The sequence below is a fragment of the Catharus ustulatus genome, chromosome W, assembly GCF_009819885.2.
Source record: "Catharus ustulatus isolate bCatUst1 chromosome W, bCatUst1.pri.v2, whole genome shotgun sequence".
NCBI classification, from domain to species: domain Eukaryota; kingdom Metazoa; phylum Chordata; class Aves; order Passeriformes; family Turdidae; genus Catharus; species Catharus ustulatus.
The window spans coordinates 3,233,936-3,258,553 of NC_046261.2; the positions used below are offsets into that span (position 1 = coordinate 3,233,936).

General features: G+C 46.2%; 2 protein-coding genes across 4 annotated transcripts in view; one reads left to right on the forward strand and one right to left on the reverse strand.

The window, feature by feature from the left end:
• Positions 1 to 24,618, forward strand: part of LOC117005069 (zinc finger SWIM domain-containing protein 6) — a 255,440-nt gene that overhangs the window by 81,632 nt on the left and 149,190 nt on the right. The gene's annotated exons all lie outside the window — the stretch shown is intronic.
• LOC117005071 (coatomer subunit zeta-1) lies at positions 2,991 to 3,564 on the reverse strand. The gene has a single exon (XM_033076309.1). The coding sequence runs from the start codon at positions 3,543 to 3,545 to the stop codon at positions 3,012 to 3,014; it is 534 nt and encodes a 177-aa protein (XP_032932200.1). The 5' UTR covers positions 3,546 to 3,564; the 3' UTR covers positions 2,991 to 3,011.

The window sequence follows — 24,618 nt, forward strand, 5'->3', positions numbered from 1 at the left end:
AGTCCCTGCTAGACTCATCAAGAGGACAAGCCCAAAAGGCGTCTTTCAAGTCTATCACGCTGTACCACAAATCGTTTGGGCTTAATTTACTCAACAACGTGTATGGATTTGCTACCACAGGGAATCTGGCTATAGTTCTCTTGTTTATTTCTCTTAAGTCATGTACTAAGCGATATGACCCATCCGCTTTTTTGACTGGGAGGATCGGTGTATTATATGGTGACATGCAAGGTTCTAACAATCCCTGGCTTAACAGTCTGTCTACTTCAGGTTTTAACCCTTTCCTTCCCTCCAGGGACATAGGATATTGCTTTATTCTTACAGGAATTTCAGGGTTTTTGATTTTGACCTTAAAGGGAGAAATCTTTAACTGCCCCACGCTTCCGGGGTTATACCATACTTCCGGATTTATTTCTTTTTCATCCTCTTGTCTCAGGGGACAGAGTCTAATCTGTATTTCTTTTTCCACTACTTCTATTTGTATACCCAATTCTATAATCATGTCCCTACCCAGTAAATTATAATCTGATTCTGGAACTAGCAAAAAGTCTCCTAACCCTAATTTAGATTCTGATTCTACCATTACCCCTTTTATTATTTTCACATCAAAGGGTTCTCCTTTCGCCCCAATCACTGTTGCGGTGTCCCTAGACAGGGTACAACCTTTAGGTAAAGACTGGAGCGTTGATCTTTCTGCACCAGTGTCGACCAGGAAGGCAATCTCCTGGCCTTGGGGACCCACTTTTAACTTTATCAAGGGCTCTTTCTGATGTTTTCGGGTCCCCAATAGATAGAGCCCCTGACCCCCCCTAGTCCTCTTTAAACTCCTTCTCATCTCTAATCCGAACGCGACATTCCCTCCTAAAATGCCCTTTTTTTCTACAGTAAAAGCACACCTTTGAATCCTGTCTCTCTCTCTTCCCCGGACCCCGAACTTCAACCGATTTTCGCTCAAATTGCTTCGGTCTCTCCTCTTGCTTCCTGCTCTCTCGCACAGCAGCTACCATCATTCTAACTTGGCGTTTATCCTTTTCATTTTCCCTTCGCACATAAACCTGATGTGCTTCCCTTAATAGTTCATCCAACCCCCTATCTTGCCAATCCTCTAATTTTTGCAGCTTCCTTCTGATGTCATCCCAGGATTTTGAAACAAAATGTACTTTCAGTACTGCTTGCCCCACCTGATCGTTCGGATTCAGTCCCGAATAAAGTTGAAAGTTTTTTCGCAATCTTTCTAACCACTCTGCAGGGGCTTCATCTTTCTTTTGTCTTTCATTAAAGGCCCTATTAAAGTTCTGGGCCCGCGGGACTGATTCCCTAATCCCTTGCACAATTATTGTCCTAAGGTCTTGCATATGGGCTCTATGTGCTGGATCTTGATGGTCCCAATTGGGGTTTTGTAAAGGCCACTTGATATCTGCCGCTGGCCCTTGTCTATGTTGTTCATCCCAAATACGCATGCCTTCTCTCCTTATCATATTCTTTTCCTCAGCCGTAAACAAGATGTTTAATATGGACTGCAATTCTTCCCAAGTATACATATTTGGCCCTAAAAACTGATCTACCCTCTCTGCCACCCCCAGCGGGTCTTCTATTAGACGTCCCATTTCCTTCTTAAAATCCCTGACATCCGCTGAGCTGAGAGGTACTGATATGAACCCTATACCCGGCTGGGGGCCTCCCATCGGCATTTCCCTCAGTGGGTATAGTCCCTTCCGAGCCCTGCTGCGGGTAACTGGTCCCGCATGTTCTGATTGGTCGGAATTCGAATCCTCCCCTGGGGGTGCACTTGGGTCAGCAGGCTCAGGTACTTGGGGTGGGAGTACATATGGAGGGGGGAATATTAAAGCTTCCTCCTGTCGATTTCCCTTTTTCTTACCCCTATTTTCCCTTGATTTCTCTGTTAATTTAAAAATGAACACCTCTGGTCGTTCTACCCAGACCTTTGCATAATCACTTTCTTCTGCACAAGAAGGGGTCTTGGTGTTCACCCAAATATTCAGTTTTTGCTTCACCCAATCCTCTGAGGACCCATATACGGGCCAAAACACATTTTTTGAAATTTCCTTCCCACCCCATACTTCCACGCAGTAGTGTATCATTTTAACCTTATCTTTTCCCTGTGTGCCTAAAAAATGCTCCCAGTTATCCAGCAGAAATCCTAAGGGACTTTCTCTGGGTATGGGTGGAAGCCTGATGCTCATAGGGGACTTACTCTTCCCCTGTCCCATTCTTCCGGAGTGCCTCCAATCACACAGACAACTCCCGCTTCCCCTAGTTCGTGGCCCAAGCCCTCGCGGGTCTGTGGGAACCGCACTACTGAAGGGTCTGCTCTCGCTTGGGGGTATCTGGCTGCCAGCCCCCCTCTCGTCCACACACCACACAGTCGCACTCCGGGATCCCACCCCCGCCCGGACGGCTCCCGTAATACTTACGCGTCCTGCGTCTTCGTCCGGACCTTGTGCACAAGCTTTTAAAGGGGTACGCCGGGCCCTCGAATCCCCCTTTGCTTTCTCCTTTCTTTAATTTTAGGATCGTCAGTCGGGATTGGGGTGAAGTCCAAGCCCGGGGGCCACCGAGTCGGTGGGGCGCCCCCCCCTTAGGCGGGAAATCCCCCTCAAATTCCCGATCCGAGTCACGGCACCAAGTTGTTATAAATGAGCACAATGGGCTATTAGGTCAATTATATATCCAATTTATTAGTACAGAAAAGAGAAAGCAAAGATGCAGCGCTGGGTGACAGGGGAGTCAGTGCTCCTTAACTGTCACACCGTTCGCGGCTCGAATTTCCCTTTTAAGTTCTCGTCTCCCTGTCGAGCCCCCCTTCCGCGAACTCTCCTTCCGGTGCCTTTTTGCGCTTGCTCAGCCTGTTGCTCGGGGGCCGCCTCTTTTTTTTTCTTTTTTTTTCTTTTTTTTTTTTTTTTTTTTTTTTTTTTTGGGGGGGGGGCACCGGCGTGTTGGGGGGTCCAGGGGGGTCCTGGGGGGTCCTGGGGGGTCCCAGGGGGGTCCCCCTAACGCAGCAGGGACCACTTGATCTGCTCCTTCGCCGACTGCAGCACCTGTGTCACCGTCTGCTCGGTCAGGGGCACGTCCTCGCCCCTCACGACCACCCTGTGCACAACTTGCTGGGGGTCGCTCTCCAGGATGACCCCTCCGTCCACGATCTCGTCCACGGCCAGGAACAGCCCCTCCATGTTGTCCAGCAGCGCCCGGCGCTCCACGTTCTTCCTCAGCATTTGGCTCAGGGAGTCGAACAGGCAGTTGAGCACGACCGTGAGCATCAGCTCGTTCTGGTGGGCGCTGCCGATGACGTAGCAGTACAGGTCGATGCTGCCCTTGTACACCACGGTGAGCCCGTCCAGGAGCGCGATCTCACTGTCACTGCGGTGTGTCTTGCTGAAGATGTTCTTCTCGAAGGCGCGCTGCTCCTTCACGCTGGGGTACGTGTCATCGTAGTACTTGGCGAAGAGCCGCTCGCCGTCGTTGTCCAGGATGATGATGGCCTTGACCGTGTACAGGGACGGCTCCAGCACCAGCGCCTCCATTTTGCCTCCGCCGCTGAAAAAGTGGCTGTACTCACCCTTCTCATGCGGGTGCCATTGGCTGTGGAAACTGTGGGTTAGGTCCCTATTCAAAAAATCACTCGCTCTTGGGCTGAGTGACCTACCAATTTCATCCCTGCAAGCTGAAACTACGCTAAAAGCAGTTTCTTGCCTTCAGTGTAATTGACCTGTCCCTAGGCTTACTGAATCCCTATAATAGGACTCAGCCACGCGTGGGGGGTGTCAAGTGAAAAGCACTACGTTGGGTGCCAATTCCAATTGTCTGAGGCTCAACCTGCTCTCTGTTAGCCCTGTTGCAGCGATAGCCTGAGACCTCAGCATGAACAAGGGTAAAAGATACAAAAGAGGCTCTTTTCTCCCTGAGGGTTCCAACGTTTATTTCATGGTTTCTAGGAGGCAAAGAGGAAAATCCCCAAGGACAGGGATCTTTTCTAGGGTCAGGAAGGGGCGGGGGAATTTGGCATCCTGCCAATAAGACAAAGGCAAAGGGGATAGGGTCAGACCATAGTTATTACAGGGGTCACAGGAGTCAAGGGACATACCATCTCAATACATCTTGGATAATGGATTACAACAGATATTAATATTCCTGGGTTTGTTCCAATGCAGTTGACAGAATCACAGAATTTATTAGGATGGATGTCCTAGTTTGGAGGACAGGTGTCTGCTAAGAAAGGCAGGAGCCTCTCTTTGAAATGGAGAATGCAAACCCCCTCCCTCCAAATTATTATAATTTCTAAATCAAGGGGCTTTCAGGCAAAGATATGGGAATTAGGAATAACAGTTCTTTACTAGGGCAATTGAAATAGAAATACAGTACTACAAAGAAACAAACCCCAAACCCTGACAAAGTCAGAGTACAATGTTACACCCCGTCAGGCAGAGTGTTGGTAGCAGTCTGATTAAATGGTGGCTGCAGTCCTTTTGTAGTGACAGATGTGGTTCAGTTGAAACAGTGGTCCTGTAGAAGGTGCAGTTTCCCTCCGGAGGTCCAGTGGTGATGTGGAGGAGTCCCATTTCCCTCTGGAGTCCAGTGGAAAAAGGGGCTCCCTTAGTGTCCCAAAACCTCTGTTTTTATCTTGGTAAGAAATGTTGAGCTCTTACCCCTGGCTGGAGCAACTTCCAATGGGATGAAGTAATTTTATCAGTTAGACAGTGGGACTCAATGGGCCATTAGCAGAAAATAACTTCTTGGAGGAAGGATGGGTTGTGAAAAGATAAAGAACAATGCCCCATCCGTTTTCAATGTATGGTCCATTAGCAGAATATCTGCCGTTGAGATAAGGATCACTGCACCCACCCTCAACAGATGGTGATAGAATAGATACCTTTTATCACATCTTGTATTGTAACCCAAGACAATGGAAAAGAACTCTGAGATCACTGAGTCCAACCTATGACCCAATACCACCATGTCAACCACACTGTAGCACTAAGTGCCACATGCAGTCTTTCCTTAAACACCTCCAGGGACGGTGTCTCCAAAACTTTCCTGGGCAGCCTATTCCAATGTCTAACTAGTTTTTCTATGAAGAAATTCTTCCTGATATCCAACCTAAACTTCCCCTGGCACAGCTTAAGTCTGTATTCTCTCATCCTGTCGCTGGTTGCCTGGGAGAAGAGACCAACCCCCATGATACAACCCACCCCCAGGAAGGTGAGAGTAAACCAGGTTCTTGATAATGGATCCAATGGGGTGTATTAGAGTGAAACAGCACTGAATGATCAGTGGTTTTAAATATATAAACATAGGGGTTTTTTTAGAACAATTTGGTTTTAATGGAAAATAGATATGTTACCATTTTTGTTATTATTATCTATAACAATATAGCAATATAAAAAACATAAAAGTAACACCTAAGAAAACATAAGAAAATGAAAGCGAAAAAACAGAAAAGGATAAGATTAGAAAAGATCTCATCACTGGTGGACCTTGCAATGAGACTTTGTTGTTGCAATTAGTCAAAGTCCTGATCACAGACTGTATCTGTTGGGTACAAAGGAAATCCTCTAAACTCCTAGTTCATTTGTGTTTTGGAGGTTTTTTTAAGGGGATTGGACATGTCATTATTGTTATTATACTTGACTGTTTTGTTACGGATTACTGGAGCTGGTTTTTTTTTGGTGGAACTTTTTTTTTGGGTTTTGTTGTTTTGCAATTTAAGTACAGTAATTTCACGATTATAAGCTGCACCATTTTATTAAAATTTTGGTCCCAATCTGGAAGTGCGACTTGTAATCAGGAGTGGACAATATATGGACGAAATTCTGAGATCTTCCCCTACCTTGTACGGCACTAGTCCTGTCCCGAGCAAAAATGGGTTGAAATCCATGGTCTTCCATTGTTCAGATGATAAACCAATCAGAGAACAGCTTCTTGCCTGCTCGTGGATGAAGGCATTACTGACGGGGCGGGGGGTGTTAACGGGGTGAGTTACCTCAAAATGGCTACAGGAAGGAGACTAGCTTACGATACACAGTTTAAATTGAAAGCAATTGACCATGCAAAAGAACATGGGAATGGATCTGCAGCTAGAGAATTCAGCATTAATGAATCCATGGTACGCAGATGGAGAAAGCAGGAAGACGAACTTCGTCTTACAAGAAAGACAAAGAGTTTCTGTGGCAGAAAAGCAAGGTGGCCAAGGCTGGAAGACAGACTTGACCACTGGATCTCTGAGCAAAGGGTAGCTGGCCAAAGTTTATCAACTGTCGCCATTCGGATACAAGCCAAAGCGATTGCAAATGAATTGCATATCGAAGAATTTAAAGCAGGACCATCTTGGTGCTTCCGTTTCATGAAATGACAGCAGCTCTCTATCCGTACAAGAACAACAGTTTCTCAGCAGTTGCTGGTGGACTGCGAGGAAAAGTTAACCACCTTCCAGAGTTACTGCAAAGGCAAGATCTCTAAAAAATATACAGTAATTTCACGACCATAAGGTGCACCGGACAATAAGGCGCACTTTTTTTTGAAGCGAGGAGTAACAAATTAGTAACAGAATCGCAGCATCGCAGGTTTACTGGCATGTGCTCAAATTGGAAACATTTTAACAGATTGGTGTAGCCTTTAAATGCAACCCCAGGCTCCCTCCCCTTGCACGGGCGGGCCCCGGCACTCCTGCACGCCGCTGACGCCGACTGGCGCAGCTTGGGACTGCCCGCGGTTCGGGGCGGCTGGGGACTGCCCACGGCCGCTGTGCGGGAGCCAGGAGAGAGCCGGGAGAGAGCTGTCAGAGAGCGGGGACACAGCCGGGACAGAGCGGGGAGAGAGCAGAGGCAGACAACTGGCAGACAGCGGGGACACAGCCGGGACGGAGAGGGGAGAGAGCAGAGGCAGACAGCTGGCAGACAGCGGGGACACAGCCCGGACAGAGCGGGGAGAGAGCAGAGGCAGACAGCTGGCAGACAGTGGGGACACAGCCGGGACCAACCGGGAGCTGCAACCGCAGGGAGGGAACCGGACTACCCGTGGGGAGGGACTGCTTACCGGCGGCTGGAATCTGGTGAGGGCCGTGTTGAACTCACTCTCGCTGTTAACAACCATCCTCAGTAATGCCTTCACCCACGGGTAGGCAAGAAACTTTTCTCTGATTGGTTTATTGTGGTCAGAAACACGGGTCCCGGCTTTCCCCTGGGATTGTTTGAGCGTGTAGATTTAGACAAATCCCGCATTTCTGACCACAATAAACCAATTAGAGAAAAGTTTCTTGCCTACGCGGTGGGTGAAGGTGTTACTGAGGGTGAGTGTTAACGGCGAACATGAGTTTGGCATGGCTCCACAGAGGAGACTAGCTTACGAGGCAGATTTTAAATTAAAAGCAATCAACCATGCAAAACAACATGGAAATAGAGATGCAGCTAGGGAATTCAACATCAATGAGTCCATGGTGTGCAAGTGGAGACAGCAAGAGGATGACCTACGTCTTGCAAAGAAGACAAAGAAAAGTTTTCGCGGGCATAAAGCAAGATGACCGCGACTAGAAGACAGACTGGAGCAATGGATTTCCGAACAAAGAGCAGTTGACAGAAGCTTCTCAACTGTCACCGTTCAGATACAAGCAAAAGCCATTGCGAATGAAATGGATATGCAGGACTTTAAAACAGGGCCATTTTGATGCTTTCGTTTCATGAAAAGATGGCAACTTTCCATCCGTACCAGAATGACAGTTTGTCAGAGACTGCTGGCGGATTACGAGGAAAAGGTAGCCATGTTCAGGAGTTATTGCAAAAGCAAGATCGCTGAAAACAATATACAAGCCAAACACATCAATATGGACGAAGTCCGCCTCACTTTTGATATGCCACTAACCCGAACTGTCGAGAGAACTGGAACACCCACAGTACCAGTTCGCACCACAGGGAACGAAAAGTCATCATTTACTGTAGTTCTCGGTGTTTCGTCGGATGGGCAGAAATTATCCCCAATGGTAATTTTTAAAAGAAAAACGTTCCCTAAAGACAAATTTCCAGATGGAATAGTTGTTGCCGTGAATCCAAAAGGGTGGATGGATGAACAGATGATGCAGACTTGGCTAACGAAAACTTATGCTCGTACACCGGAGAGGTTCTTTAATCTTAAGTTGTCAGGATTGCTGATTTTCGATTCCATGTGTGCCCACAAAACTGATAGCGTGAAAGCCCTAGTGAAACAGATGAACTCAGAGCTGGCTGTAATACCGGGTGGTTTAACCAAAGAAGTGCAACCACTGGACATAAGTGTTATTCGTTCTTTTAAGGCTAAACTGCGACTTCTGTGGGAACACTGGATGGTAGAAGGCGAACATTTCTACACGACCACTGGCAGGCTGCGCTGGGCAAGTTATGCCACTGTGTGCAAGTGGATACTGGATGCCTGGAGTAAAGTAACACCCGCTACTATCATCCGAGGGTTCGCGAGGGCTGACATCATTCCAGGATTTAATACCAGCGACTGCATCAAGAGTGCCAAACCTGACAACTCTGAGGATGAAGATACGGGCGATACGGGTTCGGGTTTGCTGGATGCCGCCACCGCCCAATTGATGATTTCCGATATGGAGGACGAAGACTTTGAAGGTTTTGAAGGTTTAGCTGAGGATGAATAGAGGCGACTAAAAAGTGACCCTGTTTAAAGATGACCCTGTTTAAAGATTAATTTGTTTAAAAATAAAGCTGTTTGAAAGTTTCATAGAAGTGAGTGATTTTTCTCTGTATTTTGTTAGTGTTTTGATTCTTTTAGACTGCGTTTAAAGGCTACTCTGATATGTTGCAAAGGTTCACAAATTCAGCACCTTTCCTGTAAACCCGCGTATTGGGGGTTGGGGGAGTTTTTTTACTCTTTCCCTTGGTGTAGAAATTTTTTCACATTACCCTGGACGGACGACTCCATTACCCTTTTAATTGCTCAAGACAAAAGGAAGGGTTGGAGGGTGGATGGTTGTGGGTTGTTTTGTCATTCTGGGGGACTCTTTCGCCGACTAAAGACAAATTTCCAAAGGGAATAGTTGTTGCAGTGAATCCAAAAGGCTGGATGGATGAACACGTCATGAGGACTTGTCTAACGGAAGTTTATACTCGCAGACCAGATGGCTTCTTTCATCCGTTGCTGGGACTGCTGATTTTCGATTCCATGTGTACCCACAAAACCAAAACCGTGAAAACCATGGTGAAAAAGATTAACTCGGAGCTTACTGCTATACAGGGTGGTTTGACCAAAGAACTTCAACCACTGGACATAAGCATTATTTGTTCCTTCAAGGCTAAACTGCGACTTCTGTGAGGAAAACTGGATGGTGGAAGGAGAGCACTCCTTCACAAACACCGGGAGACTGAACCGGGCAAGTTATGCTACTGTGTGCCAGTGGATACTGGATGCCTGGGATAAAGTAACTGCCACAATTATCATCCGAGGGTTCGCGAGGGCCAACATCATTCCTGGACTGACCAGCGACAGCATCAAGAGTACCGAAACTGATGACTCTGACGGTGAAGATACGGGCGATACAGGTTTGGGTTTTCTGGATGCCCCCATAGCCCAACTGCTGATTTCTGATACGGAGGACGAAGAGTTTGAAGGTTTCATGGAAGATGAAACCACTGATGAAGCGGCTGATGAATGAAAAATGAAGCTGTTTAAAAGTTTGATCAAAGTGCGTGATATTTCTCTGTATTTTTTTCGGTATTTTCAGTCTTGTGCAACTGCGCGGCTGGCCGGCTGCGCGGTTGAGCGGCTGCCCGGCTGTGCAGCTGAGCGGTTGTTTAAAGGCAACGCGGATCCATTGGAAATGCTTGCAAAATGACCACACTATTGTTCGTATCTTTTTCCGCTTGTAAATAAAACTTGCAGGGTACACTGCCGCAGCTATTGTCTATATCTTTTTTCACTTGGAAATAAAGTAAACCCCACGATCCCGCGATTCTGTTACTAATTGGTAACTTTGTGAAAGTTCACTGCGAACGAAAGTGCAGCTTATAATCTGGTGCAGCTCACATATGGACGAAGAACGAAATGTTGCCGACACCCAGAAGTCCGGCTAACAATCAGGTGCGGCTTATAATCGTGAAATTACTGTACTTGTTTTGTTAGAGTAACAGTAGATTTTTTTATTTTATTTTTAATGTTTTTTTCAGAATTATGTAGGAAAAACTATTGCTTAGTTTGTGGGATGTTATTTTTTTATCTGGGGAATGTTTATGTTTAAGGTTAGAACTTTTGATTTGTACTGCTGAGATTTGGCGAAAGTTTTTTGGTTGTTTTTCAGTTTCTTGTGATTTTTTAAATCTTATTTTTTAACTTCTGTAGAAGTGTTTTTTACAGTTGCGATTTTGACAAGTGTTGGGCCATGCACGACATTTGCATATGTTCAAAGTTTTTTTGCTATATTGAGTGCAGGGGGGTTTTTTTTGTTATTTGACTTTATTATTGCTAAAGCAGAAGTGTATTTTTGTGGCTTAAGTGGTATAAGTTTTCTCTATGTTACAGATGTATGGTATTAAGTCTGGATTTTTAGTTGTTAGGTTCTTTGAAAAGATAATTTTTGTTACAGTTTTTTTTTAAAAGGGTTGAATTCTTTGTTTTATGGTTTTTTATTTGATTTGCTGTATATAGAGATTGTTTGCCCACAGATATTTTTGCGTTACACTTTTCAGGACTTGTGCTTACAGACTGTGAGGGTTAGCCCCCCCTCATTATTTTTTGGTTGATAATTGCATTATGTGACAAGGATTTTAAATGTTTTGTGTTAGTACTATTTAAAATTGTAGTTTTGGTTGCAGCGTTTTAAAGATGAATTAGTTAACTAATTATAGATTTATTAGGTTGTTGGGTGTAAATTTTTTTTAGGCTATGGAGGTTTTTTAGGGAAAAGGGTTTAATAGTGATTTTTGATGTTGTGTCAGTTGCTCTGATTTTTGATTTTGTATTGGGAGCTTGCTTTGCGGATTTTTTTCTTGGATCATTATCGTCTACTGGTTTATTAGTTTTCTTTGTATGCATTTTTTTTGCAGTGACTGTCAGTGGCTTAGGCTTACTGTCTGATTTAGCTGCTGGCTTAGGCTTACTGTTTGGTTTAGTTATAACATGAGTAACTGGGGTGTTGGCTGATTTATTGTCTTTCTCATTGGTTTTTGTTTGCTGTTTTATGATATTTAGCAGTGTGCGATAAGCATATGCCAGGGTCTAGCTTATTGTAACGAGTTTTTTCTTATTAGAATTATTATGGCACTTTTTTTAAGATGGTTTTTATTTCATCTGGGTTTTGAATTTTTTCACGTGAAAATTTCTAGGCTGGGGGATCAGAAAAGTTTTTAGGGTTTGTCCCATTTTTTTTTATTCCTTACGCCACTCAGAATTTTTTACACCTGGGCCTACTCCTAGGTTAGGGGATTCATCAGCTTTTTTGGACATCTTAGCTTTTATTTTAGAGAAGCTGCAGACTATACAGAGGAAGCTTATCAGATGAAATACTAGGAAGGGGGTATTCTTGACATTTAGGGGAAACTGAACATTTTTAAAAAATGACTTAATAGATTTAAAGAAAAAGAAGAAAAGGAAAGGCTGAAAAGCCTTATTCCCTGCTCTTTCTTAAACAAACTGGGTGCAATTATTAATAAACTCTTAAAATATACTATTGGAACTGGGACACAGGGTAGGACAAAGAAACTATAAACTATACATACTTGGAATAAACTTTAGTACGCTTATAAATTTTGTATAAATCATTATTACTGAGCTTAGCACAATAGCTATTTTAATCTGTGCCTTTTTACTGTAGAAATTATATGTTAGGGACATTACTGGAGCTATTTCTGGATTAGAAAATATGCTTAGGGACTAGAAAGGTATTAAAACCTTAAAAAAGCTTAGGGACCAGAGACACATGAAGGGCCCCCCTCCTCCCCCAGAGACATTATGAATTTAAGCAACATGGCTACTGATTACTTTATCTTAATACAGAGTAATTATAATTAAAATGCAATTAAGAGAGGATTTTTTTTACTTTTTTAAGCCCCACACTGGACGTCAATAAATATTTGTCCTGGTTAAGGGTTAATTTAGGGTGAAAAATTTTTAATGGGTTTTTTTTAGTAAACAGATTTAAGCAGTTTTTGTTGCAACTGTTTCGGGGAAATATTTTTTTGGAGAGAAGTGGAAAAAAACTGTTTGTTTAACAGGCAAAACACTTTTCAGCACAAAATTGAACAAATCTTTTTGCTGCTCTGAAGAGATGACAAATTTACTCAGTTTGTAATTACAGTAAATTCACGATTATAAGCCGCACCATTTTGACTAAAATTTTGGTCCAAACCCGGAAGTGCGGCTTATAATCAGGTGCAGCTTATATATTGTCCTAGTTTGGAGGACAGGTGTCTGCTAAGAAAGGCAGGAGCCTCTCTTTGAAATGAAGAATGTAAACCCCCTCCCTTCAAATTATTATAATTTTGAAATCAAGTGGCTCTCAGGCAAAGATATGGGAATTAGGAATAACAGTTCTAGGGAAATTAAAATAGAAATACAGTACTACAAAGGAACAAACTCCAAACCCTGACAAAGTCAGAGTACAACCTGACACCCTGTCAGGCAGGGTGTTGGTAGCAGTCTGATTAAATGATGGCTGCAGTCCTCTTGTAGTGACAGATGTGGTTCAGTTGAAGCAGTGGTCCTGTAGAAGGTGCAGTTTCCCTCCGGAGGTCCAGTGGTGATGTGGAGGAGTCCTGTTTCCCTCTGGAGTCCAGTGGAAAAAGGGGCTACCTTAGTGTCCCAAAACCTCTGTTTTATCTTGGTAAGAAATGTTTGGCTTAATATTTCACACTAACAGAACAGATGATTGGGGATATAAGCGTCATAAAGTCACCTCAAGAGAATTTGGTTTATATTCACTCAGGTTCAGGTTGGAACTCCCTGCTACCTTCCTTGTGGCCAGGAGTTTCACAGTGAATGATGTATTGCTATAGATCACAGGGAGCCTTCAGGAGTCTGACACTTTCTAGGGCATTTACAGCTGCCTATTAAGTCAGCACTCTAGTTACTTATGGCCCATCAGCAGAGATGGGTACCTTCAGGCTAAGTGTGAATGTCCAGGTGCTTCCATGACATGGGGGTATATCACAGCTGAGTTCACTTGTGTAAAGACAAAGAAACAGTACCCTGCCTCGAAGAGTTGGCCTCTTTCCTTTGTTCAACACCCAGGTTGTAACCTGAGGTGGTGTTACAAATTGGTTTAAACACAGAAGAGCAAAGAAAACTCTCTCTGTGAATAAAACAGAAAACTTTGAAGGTTTAAAATATTCCCCCCCAAAAAACCGGATAAAAACCAATCAAGATTAAATGTTGATGCCAAAAAAATGATATATTTTAATGTAATAATAGAAGAGGTAAAGGGAAAGAAAAAGTAGAGAAAGATTAGAAAAAGCTAAGGGTACTTAAAAAAGCATAGGAAAAATCACCACCACACTGTGCTACCTTTATTGTTGCTGAGATGGGGTGAGGGGAGCAGAGCAGTGTTTGACTTTTTTTTTTTTTCTTGCTCTTTGAAGAATCTACCTTCTCTGATCTTGGGGCAGTTTGTCTGGAATGCAGTGGCCGGTCCTCCTAAATGCAAGCGTGGTGCCCGAATACTGCAGTCAAACGTCGGTCCACTAGCAGTGTTGTCACCATGGAACGCAGGAGCAGGGATATGGGGTTCCACATCTCACTCGTGACTTCGGTCCACAGGTGCATGATCGGGGGTTCTCTCTAAGCAAGCGGCATCAGCTTCAAGACATCTCAAGGTGTCTCACATCAGGCGATGGTGGTGGGAAAGGCAAAGGTCAGGGATTCTGCCCCTCTCTTTCCCCTCCACATTTTGCACCAGTTTTACCTTTCTTTTTGGGCCTCAAGGTGAACTACTCACAGTCTATTCTGCACATAGTTTTCAGGTGATCAAGAGTGATTATGATAAGCAGACATAGAAGCACTTTTTGAAGCCTTTCTCCTATTATCAGGCTCTTACAGGTGGCCAGTGTGCACACTCTCTGCACCTGGGCCATTAAGTGGTCGTTTAAGTCATTAACCGGTCCAGTCTCTGACACCCCAGCTGGCTATAACTCTCTTTCATGTATCTGTAAAGAGTGAGAAATTCACCCCTAAACCTCTTCTTCTCCAGGCTAAACAACCTGGGGTCCTGTCACTGCTTCTCATAGGGCATGATCTCCAGATTCTTCACCAGCTTTGTTTACTGAATCACAGAATCTCCTGAGTTGGAAGGGACCCACAAGTATCACTGAGTACAACTCCACACCCCACGAAGGACCATCCCCAAGAGTCATACCATGTGCTTGTGAGTATTGAACTCTGTCAGGCTAATATAAACCTCCCCTGACACAACTTTAGGTCATTCCCTTGGGTCCTGTCACTAGTAACCAAAGAGATCAGTGTCTGCCCCTCCTCTTCCCATCACAAGGAAGTTGTAGATTGCAGTGAGTCTCCCCTTAATCTCTTCCAGGTTGAACAGACCAAGTGACCTCAGCTGCTCCTCATATGGTTTCTGTACTACTTTGAAAGCAAATCAGCAAGACATTCCAAGTCAGAACTACAGTTTAATAGAAAAATTAAATGAAAGGCAGAAAACACTGTCTTAAACTGACAGTCAGGATACAACCTGACTGGTTTGTCAGGGTTGTGGTAGCAGTCCAATTAAATGGTGGCTGCAGTCCTGTTGGAGTGATAGATGTGGTTCTGTTGAAGCAGTGATCCATAAGAAGAGTCTAGTCTTCCTCTGAAGGTCCAGTGGGGGTTATGTAGCTCTTGTCCTCTGTGAATCCAGTAGGTAGGGCTGACTGGTGTTCCAAGCCTCACATTATATACAGGTAGGATTGCTCGGTTCCTTCCCCTGGGCAGAGCATCTCACAATGGGATGATGTAATTTTATGAGTCATGCAGTAAGACTTGATGACCCCTTAGCAGAAGATAGTCCCTGGAGGGAGTTATGAGGGATGAGTCATGGAGGAGATAAAAAAAACTGCCCCACCTGTTTTAACACCTTATGAAGATGGTAATAGAATACATACTTTTGGTTGCATCTTACATTGTAACCTAAGACAGCTTCCCCTCAAGGCTCTTCACCATCTTCGATGCCCTCCTGTAATGAACGAGTGTGTTTGAGATTGCTTAAAAAAATCACTTACGAGGGTATGAGCAAAAGTCAGATCTAATATTAAGCAAAAAAGGACAACAGATTCGTTGGCAAGATTCATTCTACTTACAAAGGACAGCTAAGGTACAACAAGGGAAAACAAACAACAACAAAACCAAAGAAAATCCAGACAATCAAAACAGAAATGAATTGAGAACTACCTAGGGGAGTGTGTGGTGTATGTGAGTGTGAAAAGAGAGTGCAGACAAGGATAAAAAGGAATATGGCCTAAAAGCTTAACAACACTTAAACTTAACAGTACTTTAACTTAACTTATACCTTAAGTCTAGTAATTTAACATAAGGAAAACAACTTTTACCCAACTTAACTTATAACTTAATTAATAACTGAACCTTAACAATCTAACAGAGGAATTGCACTTAACAGCATTTAACCTAAATTATAACTTTGACATCAAATCTAGCAACTTAACAAAAGGAGACTTAGCAACATTTAGCTTATGTTTAACAACTTAGCAAAAGAGTAACACTTAGCAGCATTTAAGTAAGCTTATAACTATAACTTTACTTCCAGGTCTGGATACATAGATATCTGAGGTACTTAAATATCTAAGAAGACAGTATTTCTCTCAGATTTACTATAGCATATGTGCAGGGGCATGCACACAGACAGAAATAGTCAGTGCAAGCAAGGTACCTGTGGAAAATTCCCCTCAGAGGTCTGTGAAATACTCACTTTGGATGCTTTTACATCTTTGAACAAGCAAAGGATTGGGCCTTGAGGAGTGAGGTATTGGCCCAACATGCGTCATGTTTTGGCAATCCTCCAGGTATAGCAACCCTGAGAGTTTGCTGGCTTTTGAGAGGTGTCCCACTCAATGGGAGATTGCTGCTTGCAGTCCACTGCAGTCCAGGAGAGCTCAAAGCGTCTTCTTTTGGTCTGCTGTTTATAGAGCTGCAAGAGAGTGGGCTTTAGTCATAACAATGTTTCATCCTGGCCACAGTTTGGGTTGGCACTTTCTTTGAAAGTGTGAGAACAGGAATGTTATGCTATTCAGGCAAGAGGAATATTTTCCAAGGCTGGTCATAAGGAAAACAACAGCCTATTAGCAGTTCTTGGGAGCAGACAGTGTTTCTGATAAGCTCAGAAAGAGCTGAGCCCAGGTGCTGTCTTCAAGGCCTAACAAGCATTTCTCAGATCACACTGCAGCCTGGAAAGGAGGTGAGGGGAATGCACCACCACACCTCCTTTGGACACTTTCTAACAGCTCAATATCTTTCTTCTATTGTGGTGACCAGAATTGCACACATTTTAAAAGGAGGCCGCACCAGTGTAGAGCAGAGAGACAATCGCCTCCCTTGACTAACTGGCAATGCTTCGCTTGATGTACCCTAGGACATGGTTGGCCCTCCTGGCTGCCAGGGCACTGCTGACTCATATTCAACTTTCCATTGACCAGGACCCCCAGGTGCTATTCCGTGGCACTGCTTTCCAGCTTCTCATTCCCCAGTCTGTCCAGGGTTGCCCCATCCCAGGTGCAGAATCTGGCACTTTGCCTTGTCAAACTTCATACAGTTAGTGATTGCCCAGTCTTCTAATTTGTCGAGATCTCTCTGCAGGGCTTCCCTGCCTTCGAGGGAGTCAACAGCTCATCCCAGTTTTTTATTGTCTGCAAACTTGCTTAGTACCTCTTCCAGTTTCTGACTTCAAGTAATTTATGCAAATGTTGAAGAGACCTGGACCTAAGATGGGGTTCTGCAGAACCCCACTAGAGACAGGTTGCCAGTCTGATGTAATCCCATTCACTAGAACTCTTTGCACCTGACCCATGAACCAGGTGCTCACCTGGCATGATGTGTTTATCCAGCTGTGTGCTGGACATTTTGTCCAGAAGGTTACTATTAGAGACAATATCGAAAGCTTTACTGAAATTCAAAAATATTACATCAACTGGCTTCCCTTGATCAACTAGGTGGGTTACCTTGTCATTTGAAGAAATTAGATTTGGTAAGTAGGACTTTCCTCTAATGAAGCTCTTATAGGTAATAAACGAATCGAACCAAATTAAAAATATTAAACCAACAATTTTTATTTTTGCGACCGAAAATATGGTCCTGGGAAACTACAACCAAAAAGACAGCACCGAGCCCGGGTTTGGTGCTGGGTGAACACACACGCTGATCTGATCTCTATTGCATCAGATCCCCCTGTGTTCACAAATGCCCATCCTGGGCAGTTTGTTTTTATACAGTTTTTCTGGTCTGGGGCAAAAGTCCCTTTGTTTCTGCCGTGGATTCCCATATTCATGTACAGTAATTTCACGACCATAAGGTGCACCGGACTACAAGGCGCACCCCCCCGGGAGTCGGCAACTTTTGCAACTTTGTTGATCATATAAGGTGCACCGGACTATAAGGCGCACTATTTTTTTGCAGCGAGGAGCCGCGCGGCGCGCAACAAAATAACGAATTTCTGGTATGTGCTCAATTTGCAAACATTTTTCAAAGATCGGTGTAGCCTTTAAACGCAGCCCCAGGCGCCCTCCCTGTGCAGCGAGCCCCAGCACTCCCGCCCGCCTCCAGCACTGACTGGCACAGTTCATGGCTCCTGGCTCCCACTGCGCGGCCGTGCTGCGTCCTGGCTTCCCCTCGGCCGGCAGCGGCGCCGCTTTTCGGCACTTTCCCGCAGCGCTTTTTCGCCACTTTCCCGCGACGCTTTTTTGCCGCTTTTCCACGGTGCTTTTTCGCCGCTTCTCAGCGCTTTCCCGCGGCGCTTTTTCGCCACTTTTCTGCGGCGATCTTCACCGCTTCTTGGTGCTTTCCTGGGGTGCTTTTTTGCCGTTTCTCGGCGCTTTCCTACGGCGCTTCTTGGCGCTTCCCCACGGCCGCGCCACTTCCCCCCACTTCTCCCCGACCGGCGGCCACGCCGATTCCCGGTTTCCCCCACCTGGCGTCCGCGGCTCCCGCAGTTCCCGACTCCCCCCCCACGGCCGCAGCTCCCGCGGTTCCCAGATCAGCTCGCAGATCGCACTTCCAGGTTTACAAATTTCCGAACTTTGTATGTCAGATAAGGCGCACCGGACTATAAGGCGCACTTCCGGGTTCGGGGGAAAATTTTAGTCAAAAGGGTACACCTTATAGTTGTGAAATTACTGTAGTTTCCTTTTCCACTGTGGACTGGACAAAACCAGTTTTGGCGCAACAATGAATTTTGATGTGTGCAGATTTTGGTTTACTGGAACTGGGTATTGAAATGTAGGTTTTCCTGAGGACCTTGGTTATCTTGATCGGTGGTGATTATTAAAAGTCCTCACGACCGGGGAGTTTCCTGGACTGTCCCATAATGAGTTACCTCCGTTGGGGCTGGTTCTATTAACTTGCTAATTGTAGCAGCGCTGGAATCCAGTGAAACAATCTTTCTCCTCTCTGGGGCTCAGCGTACCTAAAGTTCCTTTATTAAATTCTTTATTTCTACAAACATGGTTTATCTTTCACAAAACACGAATTACTTTATAACATATATCACAAAGCCATACTGGCTGTGACCAATGACTGTGTTGTCTTTCAGGTGTTTTTCAATAGCTCCCAGAATAATCTTCTCCATAACTTTACTAATCACTGAAGTGAGAGTAACAGGTCTTTAGCTTCCAGGGCCATCCTTCTTGCTTTTCTTGAAAAATGTGACAATGTTAGCCAGATTCCAGTCAGCTGGGACCTTATTTGGATTCCCAACACTGCTCAAAAATCATTGCGAGAGGTTTTGCAATGACATCAGCCAAGTCTTTGAGGATTCTTGGATTAATCCCATCAGGCCCCATAGACTTGTAGGGATCCAACTGGAGCAGCAGATCCTGCACAAGTTCGGGGTTGACTGGGATTTGATCATTCTGGCAGTCATAGTCCTCCAGCTCATGGCATTGAGACCCCTTTGGTCCATCATCAGTGTTGAAGATAGAAGCAAAGAATGCATTAAACACCTCTGCCTTGTCCATGTCCCTCTTTGTGAGGTGACCATCCTCATCCTGTAACAGGCTAATGTTATTTTTACACTGCCTTTTGTAGCTAATATATTTGAAAAAGCTGTTTTTGTTCTCCCCCACAGTTCTGGCAGCTTCAACTGAGCTTTGGCCACATGAATTTTCTCCCTTTCAGTGGCAAACAGTATCTCTGCATTCTTACGCATGTCAGTTGACCTTGCTTCCACTGGCCACACACCTTCCTTTTTTTGCCTTATTTCCAAAAGGAGATCCCTTCTCAGTCAATCCAGCCTTTTGCTTTGCTTGCTTGACTTCTGACATTTGGGAATTGCCTGCTCCTGTGCCCTTTAGGAGGTGATGTTCAAAAAGTGACAAGCACTGATGGACCCCAGTGCCTGTAAAAACATTTTCCCAGGGGACCTTACTAGTTGCCTGAGCAACCCAAAGTCAGCTCTCCTCATGTCCAGCGTTGAGGCTTTGCTGGCACTTTTCCTTCTGTCACCAGAGATTTTAAACTTGATTGCTTCATGGTCTCTTGGTGGCCAAGACAGCTGCCAATCTCCACTCACGAGATCCACTCTGTTGACAAGTAGTAGGTAAACTCTCTTTGTTCCTGTTCAATAAAGTTGTCATCCAGGTGTTTTAGGAATCTTCTGGCCCATTTCATACTGACTGTGTGATTCTCCCAGTTAATTTCTGGCAAGTTGAAGTCCACTATAAGGACTGTTGACTTGGAAGCATCCCTTAGTTTCTTAAAGAATAATCAGCATCATTGTCCTGTCTTGGTGATCTTTAGTAGACTCTGACAATTACATCCACGTGATTTGTCTGCCCCTTGATTCTTATTTAGAGGCTCTCGATTGTGCCATTTCTAACTGTGAGCTCCGTACATTGTAACCCTTCTATTACATACGGTGCCACCTCTCTGCCTCTTCTGCCCTGCCTATTCCTCCTGAAGAGCCTGTAACCACTGAACATGGCACTCCAGTCACAGGACTCATCCCATCAGGTTCCATTTATACTAATGATGTAAAATCTCTGGGACTGGGCCAAAGCCTCAAGCTCATCTTGTTTAATCTTTGTGCTGTGTGCATTAGTGTAGAAATATTTCAGGTGTGCTACATTATAGCCAACACCTTGTGAAACAGATTGAGGGATCCCATTAGTGCTCGTTTCCTCAAGTTTGGGCACAGCATCCCATCAATCATCACTGGCAAGCCTGGTTTTGTCCCTTTTCCCCTTCCAGTCTAGTTAAAAGCTCCATCAATGCACCCTGCTAGCTCCTGTGCTAGAATCCCTTTTCCCCTCTGAGAAAGGTGCATCCCATCAGGTGTCAGTAGACTAGGTGTTGAGTAGATCTCCCCATGGTCAAAAACCCCAAGATTTTTCTGATTTCACCAGTATCAGAACCATGCATTGACTTGATGGATCTACCTATTCCTTCCAATATTAAGTAGTTTCACGAATACAAGCCGCACGGATTATAAGCCGCACCCCCGGTGCCTCGACAATGTTGCTGTCTTTGTCAATAGATAAGCCGCACCCCGAATATTAGCCGCACTTTCGTTCGTAGCGAGAATCCGTGCGCAGCTTTCACAAATTGGCCAATTAGCAACAGGATCGCGGCATAGCGGGCTTTACTGGCTCGGGGCGGGGCCAGGCAGGCTCGGCCCGCTCATGGTTGCCGATAGGGGTGGATGGCCCGGCTCGGCGCTACGGCTTGGCTGGGCCGGCCGGGCGGTGTTGCTGCCGCCGCCGCCGCCAGGCTCCCTGCTCCCGTCTGCACTGCCACTGCTGCGTTTGCTTGCCCTGCGGGCGGTGCTGCTGCCGCTGCCGCTGCCAGACTCCCTGGCTCCCCGCTCCCGTCTGCACCGCCGCTGCCATGTTGGCTCGCCCTGGCCGGCACTGCTGGCCGCCGCACCGCCGGGCTCCCCCACGCTGCTAGCCCTGGTTCCCCTGGGCTCCCGTGCACTGCCAGCCCTGCTTCTAGGGGGCTTTTCCCCGCCGCCGGGCAGCCCTGCTCGCCGGGCTTCCTGCTTCTACTATCCTCTCCTATGCAATGTGGCTCCCGTGCACTGCCAGCCCTGCTTCTAGGGGGCTTTTCCCTGCCGCCGGGCAGCCCCGCGCCGCCGGGCTTCCTGCTTCTACTATCCTATCCTATGCAATGTGGCTCCCGTGCACTGCCAGCCCTGCTTCTAGGGGGCTTTTCCCTGCCGCCGGGCAGCCCCGCGCCGCCGGGCTTCCTGCTTCTACTATCCTATCCTATGCAATGTGGCTCCCGTGCACTGCCAGCCCTGCTTCTAGGGGGCTTTTCCCTGCCGCCGGGCAGCCCCGCGCCGCCGGGCTTCCTGCTTCTACTATCCTATCCTATGCAATGTGGCTCCCGTGCACTGCCAGCCCTGCTTCTAGGGGGCTTTTCCCTGCCGCCGGGCAGCCCCGCGCCGCCGGGCTTCCTGCTTCTACTATCCTATCCTATGCAATGTGGCTCCCGTGCACTGCCAGCCCTGCTTCTAGGGGGCTTTTCCCCGCCGCCGGGCTTCCTGCTTCTGCTATCTTCCCCTATGCAGTCGGGCTCCCCTGCACTGCTAGCCCCAGTTCTCCCGGGCTTCCCCGCCCTGCTGGCCCGGGCTCTGCCGCCCTCCCTGCCCCGCCCTGCTGGCTCAGGCTCTGCCGCCCGCCCCCCACACTGCTGGCCCCGCCTCTGCCCGGCTTTCCCACCTCAACCGGGGCCGGCCGGGCTCCAGCTTGGCTTGGGGCTGCCGCGGACTCTCACTTCCGTGTTGGCAGCTTTTAGAATTTTGTTAATGTATTAGCCGCCCCGGAATATTGGCCGCACGTCCGGGTTTCCACCAAAATTTTGGTCAAATTGGTGCGACTTGTATTCGTGAAATTACTGTATTTGTTGTTTGTTACCAGAAGTGTCAAGGAAATCACTACTCATGCTCCAGATCCCTCTACCAACCATCCCAGGGCACTGAAGTCTCTTTAGATTGCTCTCAGACTTATCTTTATTTTGTTGCTGCCAGTTTGAACAACCAATAGTAGATAGTAATCAGAGGGCCTTACTAGACTGGAAAGTTTTCCAGTAATGTCCCTCATCTGAGCCCCTGGGATACAGCCAACTTCCCTGTGAGTTGAGTCCGGTCTGCATATTAGCTCATCTGTTCCCCTTAGAAGGGAATCTCCTATTACAACTACTCTTCATTTTAACAGAGAAGGTTCTTATGTGGGGTGTAGGTTGTGTTGTTTTAGGACATCCCACCATCCCAGAAGGACCTTCACCCATCTCATTGGTTGCCTGGTCTTCTAGTTCCAGAGTCTCATACCTGTTGTAGAAGGTACCTGTCCTACTTGTAAAATTCTGAGGAGGAGGAACCTTCTTCTTTGTACGTGCAGTGACCTGCTTCCAACCTTCATCTTAAACAGACCCTTGACTAACAGTTGCCCATCTGTACTGTTTCCAGCACCTCAATGTCCTTCCAGAACTGAGGGGCCCAGAACTGGACATAGCAATCCAGGTGCGGCCTCACTAGTGCCAAGTACAAGGGGACAATCACTTCCCTGGTCCTGCTGACCACACTATTCCTGATATAAGCCAGGATGCCGCTGGCCTTCTTGGCCACCTGGGCACATGTTGGCTCGTTTTCAGCCTCTGTCGACCAGCACCCTAGGTCATATTCTGCTGGGCAGCCTTCCAGAAACTCTGCCCCTAGCCTGCAGTGCTGCATGGGGTTGTGTCATGATTTCATACTGGCCAAACACCAGGCACCCACAAAAGTCATTTGTTCACTCTCTTCTGTTGTAGTTGAGCAGAGGAGGGGAAAAAAAATTAATGAAGGACTTGAGTTAAAGACTGGGAGAAAACACTCTAAGGGCAAAACAGGTTCAAATTTAAAGGTATAAGGTAAATTTATTATTAACAGAGTCAGAGGAGGATAATGAGAAGCAAAATAAGCCTTTAAAACACTTCCCCCTCAGTCCCTCCCTCTTTCCCACCAACAGCGCAGGGAGACAGGGCATGGGGGTTTTGGTCAGTTCATCACTCAAGATCTGTTTTTTCAGGGAGAGTAGTCTTTTCTATGCTGTGGGGTCCCTCCCACGGGCAGTCTTCTCAAAACTGTTGTGGCATGTGTCACTTGTCCACGGGATGCAGTCTTTTAAGGATAGGCTGCTCTTGTTCAGGAGCAAGGGTGTTCTTTCTCTATCTCTGGAAGCAGGGGCCCTCTCTCTCTATTTGGGTTTCTCACTGGATCACAGCTTTCTCTGGCATCCACCTGCTCTGACCTGAGCACTTTTCCCACGGGCTGCAAGTGGATCTCTGCATCCTCAGTAGACTTCATACATTACAGGGGGATGGTTTGTTTCACCATAGTCTTCACTATGGCCTGCAGAGAAATCTGGGCTCTGACGGTTGGAGCACCTCCTCCCCTTCTTTTTTTCACTGACCTTGGTGCCGCCATGCTACTTTCCCTCACATATCCTTACTTCCTCCTCTTCTCTGACTAGAAGAAAAACTGCTGCTTGTAGGTACCATTACCAACAGGTTCTACCAATTCAAAGATTCCTACAGGATCCTGCAGCGTTGAGAGGTCGATCTTGTCTAGATTTTACACCGGAGAGTTGTTTGCCATGTTTCTGCTGCTGGCCAGGCAACCCTGCCATCACCGAGCAGGCAGTGGCAGCTGCTACAGTGCTGATGCTATTAAATGCCTTTCTTCATGTGGAGTGCTGCCGCCCCTGTCCTTCTGCCTGTGGCACTGCTGACTAGGAGCAGCCAGGCAGGCAAGGTCTGCTGCAGCACATCACCACTGGCTGCTGGGATGGCTGCTGGCAGCACCTCTCCACCCCTGGAAAAGTACTCCTGTGCTGTTTTGATTTTTTTCTTAAATATGTCATCACAGAGGCATTACAAACCTCTCTCATTGGCCCAGTACCATGTCCATCTTCAGAGCCATTAGAGATTGACTCTGTCAGACATGGTGGGAGCTTCTATCAGCTCCTTAAAGAAGCCACTTTTGTGGCCTTCCCCTGCTACCAAAAACCAGGCTGTAAACCAGGCTGTGCCAAATCAACACAGGTTGTCATGGCAAAAGTGCAGAACCCGGCACTTGGCTTTGTTGATTCTCATACAATTGGCCTCAGCCCATTGATCCAGCCTGTTCAGATCCCTCTGCAGAGCTTTCCTGCCCTCCAGAAGATTGATACTTCAACCCAACTACGTGTCATCTGTGAATTTTTCTGATGAGACTCTCTATTCCCTGTTGGAGGCACAATCCCAGTTGGAGGCACAAAGCTCATCTTAAGGCATTCTTTTAGGAGAGGAGGAGAGACAGTCTGTTGACCAATCCTGAGGAATCAGAGGTGTTTTCCCCCTCTGACTCTTTCCTCCCCAAAGCCCTCCTTTTATACTATAAATTTTTGGCCCTTCCCAATGGGATAGAACAATTGGATGTTATAGGTGGTG